Source organism: Leuciscus leuciscus (assembly GCF_965113295.1).
Source record: "Leuciscus leuciscus genome assembly, chromosome: 4".
Lineage (NCBI taxonomy): Eukaryota > Metazoa > Chordata > Actinopteri > Cypriniformes > Leuciscidae > Leuciscus > Leuciscus leuciscus.
In genome coordinates this window covers 49,694,196-49,713,224 of record NC_138728.1, presented here as the reverse complement: position 1 = coordinate 49,713,224, position 19,029 = coordinate 49,694,196, and the positions used below count along the sequence as shown (strand labels likewise).

Below are 19,029 nucleotides of genomic sequence, written 5' to 3'. Positions count from 1 at the left end.
TTTCATTGCTTGGTTGTGTACTTTATTATATAGACAGTCGAACATTTATAGTTAAAAGTTAAACAGGCTCTTTGATGAATAGCAGCTATTGAGTAAAGTAACGTTAGAGAAGGCTCTGATGATGATGATGATATCTAACAATGCACATACTTCAAAAAATATAACGAGTAAAGAAGGCATTACTACTAATTACCATAGTTAATGTTTTTGACAGTCAGCTAGTTCATACTGTAACATTCTTTTTCTCGTTGTTTCAAGTTTCAGTTTGTTTTAAATAACAAACATGTTGAAACTCGAAGTGCTATTATAAGACATCCTGTCATAGCTTTTAGGTACATAACGGCTACCGTAGATGCAACGCGCATTTGAAAAAGTGAGTCGCTGGAGAGCATTATTCGTTTGAATGCAAAATACAATTTCACCACTAGATGGGAGAAATTCCTACACAATGTCCCTTTAAGAAAAAATGTGTAGAAAAATCTGTCCTACCGACTCTGTTGTCTTTTCAAAGCAGTAATTCTGTTATTAACATAGAACTTGACAGCAGACCAGTCTCTGTTTTTCAGTGCCTGAGGTTCGGCCAACAGGCATGAGACACAGTCCGTTTTCCCAGGCACTCGACAGCTGTGTATGAAATGCATCATGTGCTTTTCAACCGCTCTAACCTCTTCTTCCGACCACTTCCTTTTGACTTTTGTACCTAATAATAAATAAATAACACATTAAATGAAATGTAATTCCTAAAATACAAAGCAATTCAGTCAAAGCCAGAGAGAACATTAACATTAAGACTCACAAAATATTGTTACATACCAATGCTATATAGTAATTCTCTGTTTTTAAAAGTGCCATGGCTCAAAAGGGCTCAAGATACTGCGTATCCATAAATGTAATGCATCTACAACAAGCAAGATGAGCAACATTAATTTCCACAGAATTACTGATGTTTAAATCATGCATATTGGCCCCATGTTGAAAAGTGAGTCCTGAGCTACACACACACATACACTGATGTCTAAATCACACCTACATATTGGGACCATGTTGAAAAGTGAGTCCTGAGCTACACACACACATACACTGATGTCTAAATCACACCTACATATTGGGACCATGGTGAAAAGTGAGTCCTGAGCTACACACACATACACTGATGTCTAAATCACACCTACATATTGGGACCATGGTGAAAAGTGAGTCCTGAGCTACACACACATACACTGATGTCTAAATCACACCTACATATTGGGACCATGGTGAAAAGTGAGTCCTGAGCTACACACACATACACTGATGTCTAAATCACACCTACATATTGGGACCATGGTGAATACTAAGTCCTGATCTACACACACATACACTGATGTCTAAATCACACCTACATATTGGGACCATGGTGAATACTAAGTCCTGTTCTACACACACATACACTGATGTCTAAATAACACCTACATATTGGGACCATGGTGAAAAGTGAGTCCTGAGCTACACCCTAGTGAAAAAATTGTATACTTAAAGGGATAGTTAACCCAAAGATGAAAATTAGCCCATTATTTACTCATCCTGAAGTCATCCTAGGTGAATGACATTCTTCTTTCAGACGAAAACAATCTGAGTTATATAAAAAAAATTCCTGGCTCTTCCAAACTTTATAATGGCAGTGAATAGCCGTTTATGTTTTGAATGTTGTATGTTTTTGGCTGTCTGCTGGAAGCAAGTTATTTTAGTCAATAAAGTTTTAAATATGGATATTGTTCTTACACGAACATCGCTTCACTTCAGAAGGCCTTTATTAACCCCACAGAGCCGTATGTAGTTATTTTATCATGGACGGATGCTTTTTTATGGACAGCCATTCACTCCCATTATAAAGCTTGGAAGAGCCAGGAATTTTTTGTAATATAACTCTGATTGTTTTCGTCTGAATGAAGAATGTCATATACACCTAGGATGACTTGAGGGTGAGTAAATCATGGGCTAATTTTCATTTTCAGGTGACCTAACCCTTAATTTATTCATATATACTTTAGTATAACTAAATGTATTTAGGGCATGTAATATTCAAGTATGAATAAAAGACTTGTAATTCAATATATGTTAGGGAGTTCATGAATATATGCTCTAGGGGGCAGTGGGTAAACGGAGTGGTATGTGAAGCTGTGGGTTTGGGGGGTAGAAGAAAAATAAAAGGATAGACCCGCATGCGTTAAACTGATCTGCGACTCTGGTCATTTTTTCTAAATAATACATGGTGTCAGAGTGAATCGCGAAGATGGATACTGCCGGAGTGCCTGCACCACGAATGGATTGGGAGTCACAGAATCTTCCCGATGCATGGAGAAAGTTTAAACAGCATGTTGAACTGATGTTTTCGGGGCCGTTTCGCCGCAAGGAGGAGACGGAGAAATGCAGCAACCTGCTCTTATGGATTGGAGAGAAAGGACGGGATATCTATAACACATGGACTCTCAATGAGGATGAAGCTAAGTCGCTCAAAACTTACTACAACAAATTTGAAGCTTACGTAGTACCAAAGGCAAACCCAATTTTTGCCAGAGACAAGTTTAATGAGAAAACGCAGTGCGCCACGGAAACATTTGATCAGTTTGTCACTGAACTCAGACTGCTCGTTAAAGACTGCGGCTACACTAATCCAGATGAGATGGTGAGAGACCGTGTCGTTTTCGGCATTTATTCCCCACATGTTCGGGAGAAATTACTCAATCAGGGTGCTGAACTAACATTAGAAAAAGCAATCGACTTTGCCAGATCGCATGAGATTGCGCAGGCACAGATGAAAAGTATGGCCACCGGCAGCACAAATGCAGAGCATGCGCAACAAGTGCACACTATAGGAAAGCATCCAAAAACGCGTCAGAGCTTTCAGAAAAACTCAAAAACAAACAATGTGCACATAGAACGCCTCCAAATATGTGGTACTGCGGGAAAGAACACAAAAGGAGAGAGACATGTCCAGCAAAGGGAAAGCAGTGTGCGAAATGTGGAAAGTGGAACCATTTCGCAAAGGTTTGCAAGTCAAAATCGAAATCTGTGCACTGTGTAAGTGAAAACAAACATGAAGATGGATACCCAGACGTGAGTAGTGAATTCTTTATTGACTGTGTCACAAATGCAAACACATTTACTTCATCAGAGCAAGCTTTTGCTGAGATTGAAATAAGAGAATACGGTTTGCCGTTGAGATTCAAACTGGACACGGGTGCTCAGGTTAATGTAATACCTCAAAGAGACTTCAAAAAATTTGCACCAAAAACAAAGATGCAGCAAACTCACAAAAAGCTCACAGGATACGGTGGACAGTCATTGTCAGTTAAAGGCACCTGCCAACTGCACTGCAAATATAAAGAGAATGCCATGCCACTAGACTTCTTCATTGTGGACACCCAGTCACTACCCGTGCTTGGATTAAAAGCATGTTTGGACTTAAGACATGATTAAGCTGGTGCTGTCTGTATCCTCCCCAGAGAAAGATTCTGAGTCGATTGTAGATGAATTTACTGATGTGTTTACAGGCATTTTTCCTGGAAAATGCAACATTCAGCTGGACCCAACAGCCACGCCAGTCATTCACCCACCGAGGAGAGTTCCTTTCGCCCTGCGAAGAGGAGCTGGACTCCATGGAGGAGCAAAATATCATTGTGAAAGAGACAGAGCCGACAGATTGGGTAAATGCCCTTTGCGTGGTCGAAAAGCCCAAAACTGGTAAGCTGAGAGTCTGTCTGGATCCACGTGATCTTAATAAGGCTATAAAGCGTCCACACTATCCTATGCCTACGCTAGATGACATCACACCAAAGTTGTCAGGAGCCCGTTACTTCAGTGTAATGGATGCTAGATCCGGTTACTGGGCAATCAAGCTTTCTGAAAAAGCCTCGAAACTGACCACTTTCAATACGATATTCGGTAGATACCGATTTCGTCGCCTACCCTTTGGCATTGTCTCAGCCCAGGACATCTTTCAACAGAAAATAAATGATATTTACGAAGGTCTGCCTGGAGTTGTGGCCATCGTGGATGATATCTTGGTTTACAGGAAAAACAAAAGAGGAACATGACCATAATCTCAGGAGGATGCTGGAAAGGTCCAGAGAAAAAGGGGTACGCCTTAATCCTGAGAAAAGAACTGTTTGCATCCCGGAAGTCAGCTACTTTGGCCACCGTCTTTCCAAAGATGGAATCAAACCGGACCCTCACAAGGTGGAGGCCGTAAAAGAGATGCCTCCACCTAAGAATCGTGCTGAACTAGAAACAATTCTGGGAATGGTCAATTATCTTTCAAAATTTGCACCAGACCTTTCAGACATAAATGCACCTCTGAGACAGCTACTGCGGCAGGACAATGATGTTCGTATGGGACAAGCAACATGACACAGCGTTCCAAAGGATGAAAGACATCATTACCAGGGAACCAGGACCTATGTTGTAATTTTTCGACACAAGCAAAGACCTCACACTGCAAGTGGATGGCTCCAAATATGGATTAGGTGCAGTGTTGCAGCAGGAAGGTAAACCACTTGCATATGCCTCAAAGTCACTCACGGACTCAGAAATAAGATACGCTCAGATCGAGAAAGAGCTCCTGGCTATCCTCTGGGGTTGCAAAAGATTTCATCAATATGTTTATGGACGGCACGTAACAGTGGAATCCGATCATAAACCCCTGGAATCGATCATCAGAAAGCCACTAGCTGCAGCACCACCAAGACTGCAAAGGATGATCTGGCAACTGCAAAAGTACAATTTCACCATTGTACACATTCCTGGGAAAAATATTCCAGTGGCCGACACGCTGTCAAGGAAATCGTTGCCTTGCGCCGATCACAGCCTTAGTGAGGAGATGGATGTGCAAGTGCATACCGTACTCAGTGCTCTCCCTGTCAGTGATGCGAAGCTCAGCAATATTCAAGAACAAACTGAAAGAGATGTCCAAATGTCCACGCTAAAGAAAGTGATCAAAGAAGGATGGCCTGCTGAAAGAAAGCGATGCCCTACAGCCATTCTAGAATACTGGAATCATAGGGACGAGTTATCTGAGATGGGCGGCATGGTCTTCAAGGGAGAAAAGATTGTAATTCCCATGCAGCTGAGAGAAGAGATGCTTAAACGCATTCATGCAGGCCACATGGGAATCGAGAAATCCAAACAATGCGCTAGGGACATTATTTTCTGGCCAGGCATGTCCAAACAGATCGCCTGCATGGTCGAACAGTGCTCCATTTGTCTTGAGCGTCGTATGTCAAATGCAAAAGAGCCTCTCATTTCCCATCCTATACCAAACCGGCCATGGCAGATTGTCGGTACTGATTTACTCACTTGGAATAGTGACGACTGCTGCTGCTGCAGTGATCCTGAAACTAAAAAAAGTATTTGCAGCACATGGGATTCCTGAAAAGGTCATCTCAGACAATGGGCCTCAATTCAGCTCAAAAGAGTTTGAGAACTTTGCTCGGACATGGGACTTTGTGCATGTCACAAGTAGTCCGCATTTCCCACAGAGCAATGGGCTCAGTGAGAAAGCAGTGCAGATTGCCAAATCACTAATGGACAAAGCAAAAGCGGACAAGAAAGACCCATATATCAGTCTGTTGGAGTACAGGAACACCCCAGTGGATGGTTTCAGATCACCTGCCCAACTACTGATGAGCAGAAGACTACGCTCCATTTTACCAACTACCAGCCAACAGTTGCAGCCTGAAACTGTCAGTGGAAATTATGTTCATGCAAGGCGTGAGCAAAAGCAACAACATCAAGCAAAGTACTACAACAGGTCAGCAAAACCACTCACACCACTAAGGGCTGGGGACCACGTCCGAATTCAGGAGTCAGGTAAAGGGAAGCCTGCTGTAGTCATTAAACCTGCTGTACTGCAGGAGGCCAAGTCTTCCGCAGGAATCGTCGTCACCTTGTGCCAGATAGAGCACAGCCTACCACTGCCGAGCCTAGAATGTCTTCGAGCATTCAGCACACAGTGCCCATGGATCAACCTAAGCAGACAGACACAAAGAACACTGACTATGTTCCTCCACTTTACTTTACCAGATCCGGACGTCCTTGATCTATAACTGTAAAGGGTGTAGGCGGATCGCTGCCCTATATAAAAAATAATAATAATAATTTGTCATTATCGTTGATATAATTATGTTGTTTACTTTTCGTTCTTTATGCTGGTTGTGGCACTGATATGTTATATCTTAAAGAGTTGCACAGTTGCCACATTGTGTTCATAGTATGCCAAGCTCTCAAAGAAGGGGGATGTAATATTCAAGTTTGAATGGTAAATGGTAAATGGACTGCATTTATATAACGCTTTCACAGACCTGTGGCCACCAAAGCGCTTTACATAGCCTCACATTCACCCATTCACTCACTCATTCATACACAGACGGCGGTGTCAGCCATGCAAGGCGCCACCCAGCTCGTCGGGAGCAGCTGGGGTTAGGTGTCTTGCTCATGGACACCTCGACACTTGGTCAGGTGGAACCGGGGATTGAACCACCAACCTTTCGGTTTGTAGACAACCTACATGAACCACTGCGCCACTGCCGCCAAGAATAAAAGACTTGTAATTCCATATATGTTAGGGAGTTCCTGAATATAGGGCAGCCATTCCCAAACTGTGATCCGCGGACCACTAGTGGTCCGTGAGGGTACTGCAGGTGGTCCGTGGAAAGGCTAAATAAAATATTAAATAATATATATATTTTTTTTTTTTACCTTCATTTTACCAGGAAATTCCCATAAAAAAAAAAAAAGGTAAAAAGAATATGTAGGCCTATATTGATATAACTTTTTTATTAAATTGTCAAATTATTGTGTGATTACTAAAATATAGCCTAGTGGTGTTCGGCCGTGACATTCAAGTTCAGTGCTGTTAGAACCACAAGTCCACAACATTGGTTCGGTGGATAGCAACAGGTTCTCTGAAGAGAAAAGGGCAGAGGCAAATATGTTCTCATTATCACATCACACGCATAGCCTTTAATGGTGCGTTCACACCGGACGAAATTTCGCTTCAAACTATTTCGCTCTTGACGCGTGGCGTGAATTTATACAAAGTGGTCAAGCGTATCACTAGACACGGCAGGCGCGAATTTGACATATGATCCCTTTTTGAATTTGACGCGCTATTCGCGTCCGGTGTGAACGCACAGTTAGGCATAGGTAGTTTATATAAATCGAAATGTTTATAAATGGAATGAATAAGGCCTGTTATTATTTTAATTTCCAGTTAGTTTCTTGATCTCTCGTTTCTGAAATGTTTTGCGGATGTGCTGTTAAGTGGACAAACTCAAGCCTACTTTTTGAGGACTTGTAAAACTCTGAAGATTAATAATCCCCTAAAATCGGCAAAGGTTTTGAAATGTTGACTATATTCCAGTGTTCTTATTACTGTATAGATTTCATAGGCCTACTCCATTGCTATGGAAATAAGCTTGTTGTTCAAATGAACCTGATTATGCCCTCGGGCGCTTGAGTAAATAAATAAATTAAATATGTGGCAGCCATTGTGTGCAGTAAACTTTCTTTTAACAAGCCTGTTGTACTGATGTGATGACCAATGATAGTTTCAGAGCTAGTAAGCCTATTTAGAGGTGCAGATTAATTCAGGTAGGACTCTGTGTAGACATATTTTATTATGTGTATTATGAGGTGGTCCGCGAAAATTCTTGATTACAAATAGTGGTCCACACACACAAAAAGTTTGAAAACCCCTGCTCTAGGGGGCAGTGGGTGAACGGAGTGGTATGTGAAGCTGTGGGTTTGGGGGGTAGAAGAAAAATAAAAGGATAGACCCGCATGTGTTAAACTGATCTGCGACTCTGGTCATTTTTTCTAAATAATACAGGGCACACTGGTGGAAACACACAAAATTGGTTTACTTAAAGTCTGCTAAATTGGAACAACAAATTTTGTACTAAATGCATTTTAGTCCAAAAGTAGTGGTGAAGTTCAACTAAAGTTGTATTTAATATCCTTGTTTGTGCTAAAGTGGAACTATTCCAAGTATACTTCAAGTGCACTTTAAATATACAAGTTTTGAAATGCAGAATTCACTCAGCATAAACTTCAAATGTATTTTGATGACAAAGTTGCAATTCAACTACACTGTAAAGGCCCGTACACACCGGGACGAATATCGGCGCGCGTTATTCGCCAGCGTTTTTCAACGCGTTTTTTGTGTTCACACCCAAGCGTTTTTCGCTGACGATGAGCCAAGTGAACATGCAAATTCATTCCCTGACATTAGATGGCGCTTAATGTAAAACAGAAATACAATACCAGTCCATAACAGTCTATACTCTGCAATACCACTCCATAACAGTCTATACTCTGCAATACCACTCCATAACAGTACATACTCTGCAATACCACTCCATAACAGTTCTCTTTTAACAAGATTTTTGTAGTCGCTGTCGCGTTTGTCATATAGTTCTTTATGTTCCGACACCAATGAGACCAGCAGCTCTACATTCATCTTGCCTTGCATCTTCCTCGTCATTTCTTCCCGGCAGTGTCTGTCTATGGGCAGTGTAGACGCTACTTGGCGTATATCTTCTTCGCTGTTACGTATGTGTGCTCGGCAAGACCGTTTTGTGTTTGAGCGCCCCCAAGTTGTGTTTTACTGTAACTTCAGAAGCTCCAGACACGTGAGCAAAAGCGGCAATCTCATTGGTCGGATAGTTTTTGACGCAGCGCGTCAAACCAAAAAAACGAACCCGAGGCGTTTAAAAAAAAATTACGCTTTTGCGCGTGGCGTTTTTCGCGTCGTGTGCACACTCACATTGGCGCCCATTGTTTAGTCACGAGGCATAAATGTCGGCGAATATCGCGCGCGAAATTCGTCCCGGTGTGTACGGGCCTTAAGAGTGTTAGCTTGCCCATTCAAAGACCATAATATGCTTCTTTCCCACAATGATGTTTCCCCCTCTGTGCTTGACTTTAGGGATGGTGTGCTTGGGGTCACAGTCAGCATTTCTCTTCCTCCAAACACGGCGAGTTGATGCCAAAGGGCTCAATTTTGGTCTCATCTGACCACAGCTCTTTCTCCCAAGCCTTCTCTGAACCATTAGATGTTCATTGGCAAACATGTTCTACACTATCCTGCAATTTTCGCTGGTTTCAAAACACAACAAGCTGCATATTACCCACTATTCATTTTCACTGAAATGTAGGCCTAATTGTTGGACCGTTACATATACATTCTCGGTAAAACTAACGCCAGCGCATTGCCATTGCGACTTACCTATGATGACTATTTGAATTCGTGATTGGTTGACTGCAAAATTTTAATATTTAACAGAACGATAAAATAATGTTATTAACCGGTTAATAGCCATTTCAAATAACAGTTTTTCCTTACAAATGCATAGGCCTTTTACTAATTCATAGTTACCGAAAAATGTGACCGCTCTTTATTTCTTCATAACTGAATGTGATGTTCAATAAAGTGACTTATTTGATGTGTAACCATCTCCCCTCTCTATTTGATAAAGAATATTGATCCGGTATTAATAAATATATAGGGTCACGGAATCTGACGGGTCAAATTCATAGAAGACTAGCCTTTATTGGGTGAATGTGGAGCAGGCCGGGGGCTGGTGACGTCATCGTCTATAGTTCAGTGTCTCATAATTTAAAAACCGAAGCAGCACAAACAAATTTTTTACCAGCACAAACAAACAAGACTTTTTTTGCTTGAATTTGGAGCATGTGGGGGGCAGTGTCCTCAGATATTAAATGTATTGGTCATTCTAAGAAACCGAAGAAGCACAAATTAAACGTTTACCGGCACAAACAAAGCACAAACGATTGAGCCTATTTTGGGAGAATTTGGAGCAGGTCGGGGGGCTGGTGACGTGATCATCTAGAACTCGGTCTAATATTTAAAAAAACGAAGCAGAACAAACAAAACTTTTACCGGCACAAACGAAGCACAAACAAACAAGAATATTTTTGGTGAATGTGGAGCAGGTCGGGGGGCATACAGGTGTGAATGACGTCATCACCTGTAATTAAATGTCTAATATCTTAAAACCGAAGCAGCACAAACAAAACTTTAACTGGCACAAACGTACAAGACTATTTTATTTGGAGCATGTGGGGCTCAAAATGAGCTCAAAATGACCTATAAATTATCACTTTAATACCTAAAAAACCGAAGCAGCAAAAACAAAAAATGTACAGCACAAACGAAGTAAAAACGATTGGGCATTGGGTGGGGCCAACTTCATGCAGTGATTGACAGGGCAGGTGGGGGCGGAGACGTGATCGGCTCGGAATGCATTTTTAGTTTGCACATTGAATTTTGTTACATTCATTGCGGGACATGAAAATGCAATCGCAAGTGTCTTAACTTAGCCTACAAATCTAGACGCACCCTAGCCGCAGCAAATTTTATTTTGCAGCCAGTGTCGTCTAGCAACTCTCCGTTGGCTTTCGAGCTGGAAAAACCAAACTCTAGTCAGGCCAATCACATCATGTATAGAGTCGGTGGGCGGGCTTAACATAATGACGGTTCCGCATGAATTCCCTGCTACTTGAAAACAAAGAAGAGCTGCTGCTGCTGCTAGCGAACAACGGTCTTTTGAATCGGCTTTGGCCGCGACTCTGGAAGACTTGGAGTTAAGCTTTTCTTTAAGAAAAGAACAAAGATCGGCATGGACTCAATTCCGTCGCTCTGACTACGTCACCTTCTTCGTTACTCTGGTTGGTTGTAGCGCTATCCTATTGCATGCAGAGGGAATTTGAAAGACAACCGTTTATCCCGCCCCTCGGATTGAGTCCTGCCAATGGTTCCCAGACCCAACATCTTGATGTGGGTCTGGCTTGTCAGGCTAGTCTTAACTGTGAGTCTAAATGCAATTAAGAAAAATAACATTTAAATGATCATTTTGCTACAGTTTTTGCTTGAACATGTTAAACATATCTAATCATTTATGTAATACATTTTAATTTTGTAACTTAAAGTGTCTTTTCCATGTGGAAAATATAAACTATTAATTGATTGAATTTACAAAAAATTTACTATATTGTGATATATATTGTTATCGGGATATGAGATGACTTATATCATGACATGAGATTTTGGTCATATCGCCCAGACCTAGTTGGAAGGGGATCAAATACTTATTTCACTCGATTAAATGCTAATCAATTTACAACTTTTATATAATGTGTTTTTCTGGATTTTTTGGTTAATATTCTGTCTCTAGCCGTTAAAATAAACCTACATAAAAATTATAGACCCTTCATTTCCTTGTAAGTGGGCGAACTTACAAAATCAGCAGGGGATCAAATAATTATTTACCCCACTGTATGTGTTTAATATCACTATTAGTAAAGATAGTTTGATCACTGTATAATTTAAATGCAAGATATTTAAAGTGTACCTTAAAGGTGCACTAAGCAACTTTTCATGTTAAAAATACCCGTTTTCTAACCCATACATGCTTAAACAATTGCCTGATGGGCTGAATGAGCCCTTCTCTGATCACTGAGATTGTCTCTATAATCCTGTAAAGTAAAATAAATAAGAGGGATTCGGGCCGGAATTTTAGACTGGGCGTGACGTCATGCGCGTTCACGGCACGCTCACATAGCTATGTCTGGCAGGTTTGTGTATTCATCGGCATTCTCCGTAAGAGACCTGCTTGTAGTTCATTTCAAACACCAACGCAAACTCCACGCAAGATAAAAAAAAGAAAACTTGTCTCTAGTGCAACCAAAAGGGCAAAATTGAATAGGACGAGAGTAAACATAGGGAAGGCTTTCAATAAATGGAGAGATCTCCGGTCTGCTCTAGGGCTCAAATGGGATTCTCAGTTGGCTTTTTTCAAAATATCTACTAAATAAATCTGCACTACATGTAGTTTAATGATTTGCTATTCGATTAAAATAGTTCAAATATCTTGAGTGTGATATAAAATGCTGATATAGGCTATAAGTTAGATAATTAGACACAAATTTTTAGCAAAAAGTAATTAAAAAAGTAAGTAATTACTGCTTAATTAGGATGTATTGCTATTGGAATATGCTACTTAGCAGATCAATAAAACAGGCTAAACCCCCGCAAATCTTCGGCGTATTAGCCTGTTTGGCTTTTATGGTAACGTCATAGTGCCATTTAATTGTTTATTACCTTGAGACAATTGAGTGTACTTTTTTGACCGACTGTGCTTTGAGCTTTTACAAAGTAACAACTTATATTGTTCATGAACGTGTTTCCATAATAATACAATCATAAGTGGATACAGTAAACACATAACACAGTTCAACATGGAGATAGATGGAAATAAAAAACGAAGTTTTCTACTACCCCCGTTTTTCCCTCACACATAAGTGTGTAATTTACTCAATTGCCTTTCCTTTCACATATTTAAAATGACTTGCAGATTTATAACTTTATTACCTCTGAAGACATTATGATTGTAAACAAAAGATTTGCAGCTGATGCTCCTTTGGTTATGAACAGCTCGTGCTCGTGCAAGCGTGCGCGTGTGGTCCATGAGCGTGCACATCTCTGGCTGCAGTTTCACTTGCCGCCAGAGGTGGCATAGTTCTGCAAAAACTCAGAGTCTTGCTTAATGCACCTTTAAGTATACTTGCAATAGTTCCATTTTAGCACAATACAAAGTATATCTTTAGTTGAACCTTACAGAATTACTTATTCCAGTTAAGCAGACTTTAAGTATAACGGTTTAGTATACCAAAAATACAATTGCAGGGTTAGGGTGACCAGATGAGATTGGCTGAAATTGGGGTGACGGGATGGGGGGCTTCTATGATATTAGACTGCGTAGCCTATAATAAAAGATAATGAATTTCAAACCAGAACCAAACATATTTTTATTCAAAGATCAACAGTCTGTCATTATTCTTTAGTCTGCCACCCCCCCCCCCCCCCCCCCTAAAAAAAACACATTAAAATCATGACCTCAAATGTCATTGTGAAAACAAAAAAAAACAATGACTGTTGTTAGTAAATCAGACCTTTCAGTATAGCCTAACGCTAATAAGCTTAAACGAAAATAACGAGATAATTGTGTAGTGAAGTATGTTTTTGCAGTGCCGCGAACAATCAATCACAATCAATCACTCCTTTACGCGTGCAGCAGTGACTGTCCTCGCGGCGGCAGCAACTTGCGCTCTAATAATAGGCAAAATAGGCTACAGAATAAGAATATTTCGTTCTGTATTGACAGGTGCAATATTTGAAAATCGATCATATATATATTTTTATTACATTTATATCTGCATTTATGTAAAAACTTAAACTTTCAAACATCAAAATGTCATTTATTAATATGTTTTCATGTCAAAATGACATACAAACATCTTTTCCTATTCTATTTTGCCTGGAAACGCTTCCAACACGCTTGCGTGTCGCGTGAAAAATAGGCGTCGGTTCTATTTCCGCGCGGCTCGAGGCGCGCCTGAGACGCGCGTGTCACGCAGGCAGTGTGCTAGCTCTAACCTGTTAACAGGGGAGCCGAAATAAAAACGGACACGCCACGCAGCCAGTGTGTCGCCGGCCTCAACCTCCGCAGACAGTTTTTAATGTTTATCAGACAATAACTACTCAAGATTTTGCTTTAGTATAATTTTTGGGACAATTAGGGCCAGATTCGGGATTCGGGACAACAGTTTAGATTTCGGGACTGTCCCGAATTTTTCGGGACGTCTGGTCACCCTATGCAGGGTATTTATGTTAAGTACATAATTTTTTTAAAATGTATTTGTAGTATACTTAACACTAAATAAATGTATTTAAAATACATTTAAGTATATTTATTTTCACTAGGGCACACAAATACACTGATGTCTAAATCATACCTACATATTGGGACCATGTTGAAAAGTGAGTCCTGATCTACACACACATACACTGATGTCTAAATCACACCTACATATTGGGACCATGTTGAAAAGTGAGTCCTGATCTACACACACATACACTGATGTCTAAATCACATCTACATATTGGGACCATGTTGAAAAGTGAGTCCTGAGCTACACACACATACACTGATGTCTAAATCACACCTACATATTGGGACCATGTTGAAAAGTGAGTCCTGATCTACACACACATACACTGATGTCTAAATCACACCTACATATTGGGACCATGTTGAAAAGTGAGTCCTGATCTACACACACATACACTGATGTCTAAATCACATCTACATATTGGGACCATGTTGAAAAGTGAGTCCTGAGCTACACACACATACACTGATGTCTAAATCACACCTACATATTGGGACCATGTTGAAAAGTGAGTCCTGATCTACACACACATACACTGATGTCTAAATCACACCTACATATTGGGACCATGTTGAAAAGTGAGTCCTGAGCTACACACACATACACTGATGTCTAAATCACACCTACATATTGGGACCATGTTGAAAAGTGAGTCCTGAGCTACACACACATACACTGATGTCTAAATCACACCTACATATTGGGACCATGTTGAAAAGTGAGTCCTGAGCTACACACACATACACTGATGTCTAAATCACACCTACATATTGGGACCATGGTGAAGTGTGAGTCCTGATCTACACATAGGGCTGGGACAGTATGGATTTTTTCTTACCGCGGTTGAAAAGCAAAAAATTACCGCGGTATAGCGGTAAACCGCTTTAAACCTCAACCCCACTCCCCCAGTTTTTTTTTTCTGCGACGTTGCGGCTGTAACAACAAACAAAGTGTGGCAATGATAATCTCAGGGACTGTTTATGTGCTTTATTTAATGTTGAAAGCGTGTAATGTGACTTTGAATATCATTTAGTGCTCCAGCTTTGTAGCTGTAAAAGCAACATGGATAATTCACCTCAGATCTTGAAATTAAACAAATGGAAACAAGAACGTTCAAACTGTGAACATACAAGTGTATTCTTTGACAAAGATTGTTTTAGTAACTCAGTAGCCTATGTATTTTTAATAATGTTTAAATGGTGTAATATTTGTGAATTTGATTATGTAGCCTACTCCATTTTCTTGCAAGTGCCGTCAAGATTACTCTCTAGAGTGGGCGCGATCAACACCGGTAGCCGTGTCACAGCCGTAACACGCCACAGAGTGTAAATAAGGGGTTATAGTCAATAGCCTACGAATGGAATGTTATTATGTGTCATGGAACATTGCTCTCCCCAACTTGCGAAAGGTCGGATTTGCTCCATCTTTTGATGATAAGTTTTGTTTAGAAAACCTTGAATCCATGTAAGACACAATGTTATTAGACACAATCCATGTCATTAGAATCAATGAATCCATGTCATTACAGATCGTGAACACATGTGTAGGCCAGTGTTTATTTTTTTATTTTATTTTTTTGCGGTGATGACGGTGACGAGCTCAGACCCGCGGTAGGCGTCACATGACCGCGGTATTGCGGTAACCGCCCCAGCCCTATCCACACACACATACACTAATGTCTAAATCACACCTACATATTGGGACCAAGTTGAAGTGTGAGTCCTAAACTAATCTCCTAATAAAACATGGTTACCTTGTTTGAGATGGGCATCGTCCAGGTCTACCATGGAGGGGGATTTAGGTGTACCCACATGTGTTTTCTGGGAGCCTATAATGAAGCATTTCAATAATCAATTATTCAAGTCTTTACCTGAATAATAAGAACATGCCCATGCTTTATTGTACTACTTTGCAAGGCTATGTTCTCTTAATATTGCACTCCAGTATCTTTACAACAAATGTGGTATTCTTATAACTTTAACTTAAAAGCAGACAAAGATTAGCAGAGGCCAAGACTTTAGTCAAGAGAGTTACTATACATTTTCTTATACCCTTTTTCTTTGAAGATACTTGGAGTCCCTCGTCTTGAGGTCCCTCGTCTTGCAGGTTTCCTGCTGATAGTGGAAAAAACGAGCAACAATCTAAAGTACAGCACAGTGACTCATGCAATCGCTGAAATGTACTCTTCCTATCCAGCGTAATTTTCCAGAGCAATGAAGTAAAGGCAGAGCTGGAGGAATAATAATGTATAGAATTGGAATAAATGCATGTACCATTCACATGATCCTCATACTCATGACTTCTGCAGCTTGAAGTTTGCGGTTCTGCCTCATCACTGGAACTGTTGCTGGACACATCCATTTCATCTGATTAAGACAAAAGCATAAAGCTGCTGAATGCCACTATCACACCATTTCTACTTCATTTTCTATCGATGTGGCCTATCACAAAAATCTGTGAAGCTAAACTTCTAGTACATTACTTCCGTATTAAATTACCTGCCAATGTTTGATATTTTAGAAAATATTGACAACACTCCTAATACTCTACAGAATATACATTATTGTGAAATACAACTAATCATGATTACCAATTGTGTTAAAGGTGCATTAAGCAACTTTTCATGTTAAAAATACCCGTTTTCTAACCCATACATGCTTAAACAATTGCCTGATGGGCTGAATGAGCCCTTCTCTGATCACTGAGATTGTCTCTATAATCCTGTAAAGTAAAATAAATAAGAGGGATTCGGGCCGGAATTTTAGACTGGGCGTGACGTCATGCGCGTTCACGGCACGCTCACCTGGCTGTCTGGCAGGTTTGTGTATTCGCCGCCATTCTCCGTAGAAGATGGATTCTAAGAGACAGGCTTGTAGTTCATTTCAAACACCAACGCAAACTCCACGTAAGATAAAAAAAAGAAAACTTTTGTCCGTGAGCGTGCACACTTCTGGCTGCAGTTTCGCTTGCCGCCAGAGGGGGCATAGTTCTGCCAAAACTCAGAGACTTGCGCAATGCACCTTTAAGATGCATATTAGACAATTATATTTACCTTGTGGATCTATTGTTATACCATCTAATCCTTTACCCTGGAGTTCGGGCAGTTTCCCTTTTTCCATTGCAATGAGGATTTTACTAATCTTTGCAAGCTGTAGAGTGCTTTCAGGGAGGCGGTAGAACTCCCGATGAACTCTGATATCATGGCCAAGGAAGTTGGCCAGTTGATCCATCTCATTGTCTTTAAGGTTTAATACTGTGGACAATGTAGCTACTTGCTTACGCAGCTTTGTTGAGCAAAGGGCATCTGGATGCTTTGCTCCACTGGCTTGGGCGTACTGGCGAATACAGTCTGCACCACAATAATGAGACAGAGCACCTGGACGAGCAAACAAATGCTTGTTCTCAACAGGAACTTGACACTTTTCTCTCATGTTTACAAGGAGATCCATGGCCACTACCATATTAGGGGTCAGCAACACTGGTACCTTCCTCCCCCTCTTACCACGAATTTCCACCCTTTGGAAGTACCCACAAAGCTTTTTCTCAGAGTCACTGAGTCCCACAGCGATATCTTTGTGAACTGGTGCCTGGTCTCTAGACGTGTAAGATTGAACATTCATCTTGGAAACCTCACCCTCTCTTCGTCTATTAAAAATAATAATCTGTGTTAGCATGACTTTACAAAGAGTGGCAAAGTTTTTGCCATTTGGTTTTTCTAGTAGGGCATCCACATACTCCTGCTGTTTTGAGTTCAAAAATGAGTGCAGTGTTTTGACATCCTCTGTAAATGGTAGGACTTGTGGCTTATTCCATTTAGCTTCACCCAGAGTAGTCAGTGCAGCTGCAGACACCACCTCATTCCATTTGCTTTCATACAAACGCTTGAAGTTTCGTGCAGACTCTGCAGTCGTGTCGCGTCCTGACATCAATGCATTGCATTCCACGGAGTTGGCAATCTTCACCAAGCTGTGTCCAAGCTTCAGTGCCAGTGATGGAATCTTGTAGGTGTTTGTCTCCTCACTGAATCCTGCCACTGCTCTTACTGCTTTTATAACGTGAGGAAAGTTGCAGGGTTGGATGAAGTCCTCCATATTATAAATGGGTGTCAGGGATCTGGCGGTGATGAGCAACCTTGCTACTTCCCTCATTTTCTGCCTAATGTAGTCATTTCTTCCTGAATGTAACTTCAGCCTGTTGTACATCTGCTCCCCTAAAAGAAGAATGTATCGATCATTTCTGACAACATTTGAAACTTTATCATTCACCATCTCACAAGCAATGGTCCATAGACTTTTGCTAACATCCACTGGTGGAGGAAGGGTCAAGCTGTTGATTGACTGAACTCTCTTCTGCCCAATTGTGCGGCTTTCATATTTGGGGTTCTGGGGGCATGTTCAGATGTGTCTCCATAGTGTCTTTCTGTTGTACAGACCTTGACAGTGGATACAGTGAGTGAAGTCAAAGGTGGATTTTACTTCTTTGGGGCGTCTGCAAGCAACCATTTCCCCATTTCCGTTTTTTGAAACTGCAGCATTATGGGCAAAGTTTCCTCTACTCTTCAAAAGGCGTAATCTCACTCTTCTTTCCTTTGACCTTTTATCGAAGCTGAATGCCTTAGCTACCTCAAATTCCACACCACAAACATCTCACTATTCTTCCATTTATAAATATAAAGAATATGGTTATGGGGAGATGCCGAAGGTGGAGGAGACGCTTGCGAGCTATCTCTCTCCAGCAACGGCATCTTCCTTGAAGGCTCCTTCACTTCCCTCTAAGCCAGTTAAATTCACATCAGCACTGGTTCATAAATCGTATGCAACCGCTGGTCAAGCTGCAGCGTGTCTGCATACGATGTCCCTTATGCAGGCTTATCAAGCAGAATTATTGGGGGATTTAGAGGAGGGCGGGGGAATTGGTCCTGACACAGTGGCCGAACTACGCAGAGCCACAGATCTGTCTCTCAGGGCCACCAAGGAGACCGCTAAATCAATCGGGCGGTCTATGGCAGCCCTGGTGGCCACTGAGAGGCATCTGTGGCTCAATCTGAGCGATATTAAAGATAAAGAGAAACACGTTCTCTTAGATGCTCCGGTCTCCACTGTTGGTCTTTTTGGTGATGCAGTTAACAGTGCTGTAGCTAAATCTCAAGAAGCTTCTAAACAGGCAGCTGCACTGCAAAAACTTCTCCCCCGCCGTTCTTTCATTGAGGCTGCTGAGCGGGAGCAGCCTCACTCCTCT

At 41.1% G+C, this 19,029-nt stretch overlaps 1 protein-coding gene across 1 annotated transcript; it reads right to left on the bottom strand.

Annotated features, from left to right (window-relative positions):
- Positions 1 to 479: 479 nt before the first annotated feature.
- Positions 480 to 18,170, bottom strand: LOC309496995 (uncharacterized protein). Its single transcript, XM_082167229.1, has 5 exons — positions 16,844 to 18,170; positions 16,065 to 16,157; positions 15,843 to 15,905; positions 15,545 to 15,619; positions 480 to 700 (listed from the first exon to the last, which is right to left on the bottom strand). Exons 1-5 carry the CDS (start codon positions 18,057 to 18,059, stop codon positions 486 to 488), a joined length of 1,662 nt encoding a protein of 553 aa, XP_082023355.1. The 5' UTR covers positions 18,060 to 18,170; the 3' UTR covers positions 480 to 485.
- Positions 18,171 to 19,029: the final 859 nt, after the last annotated feature.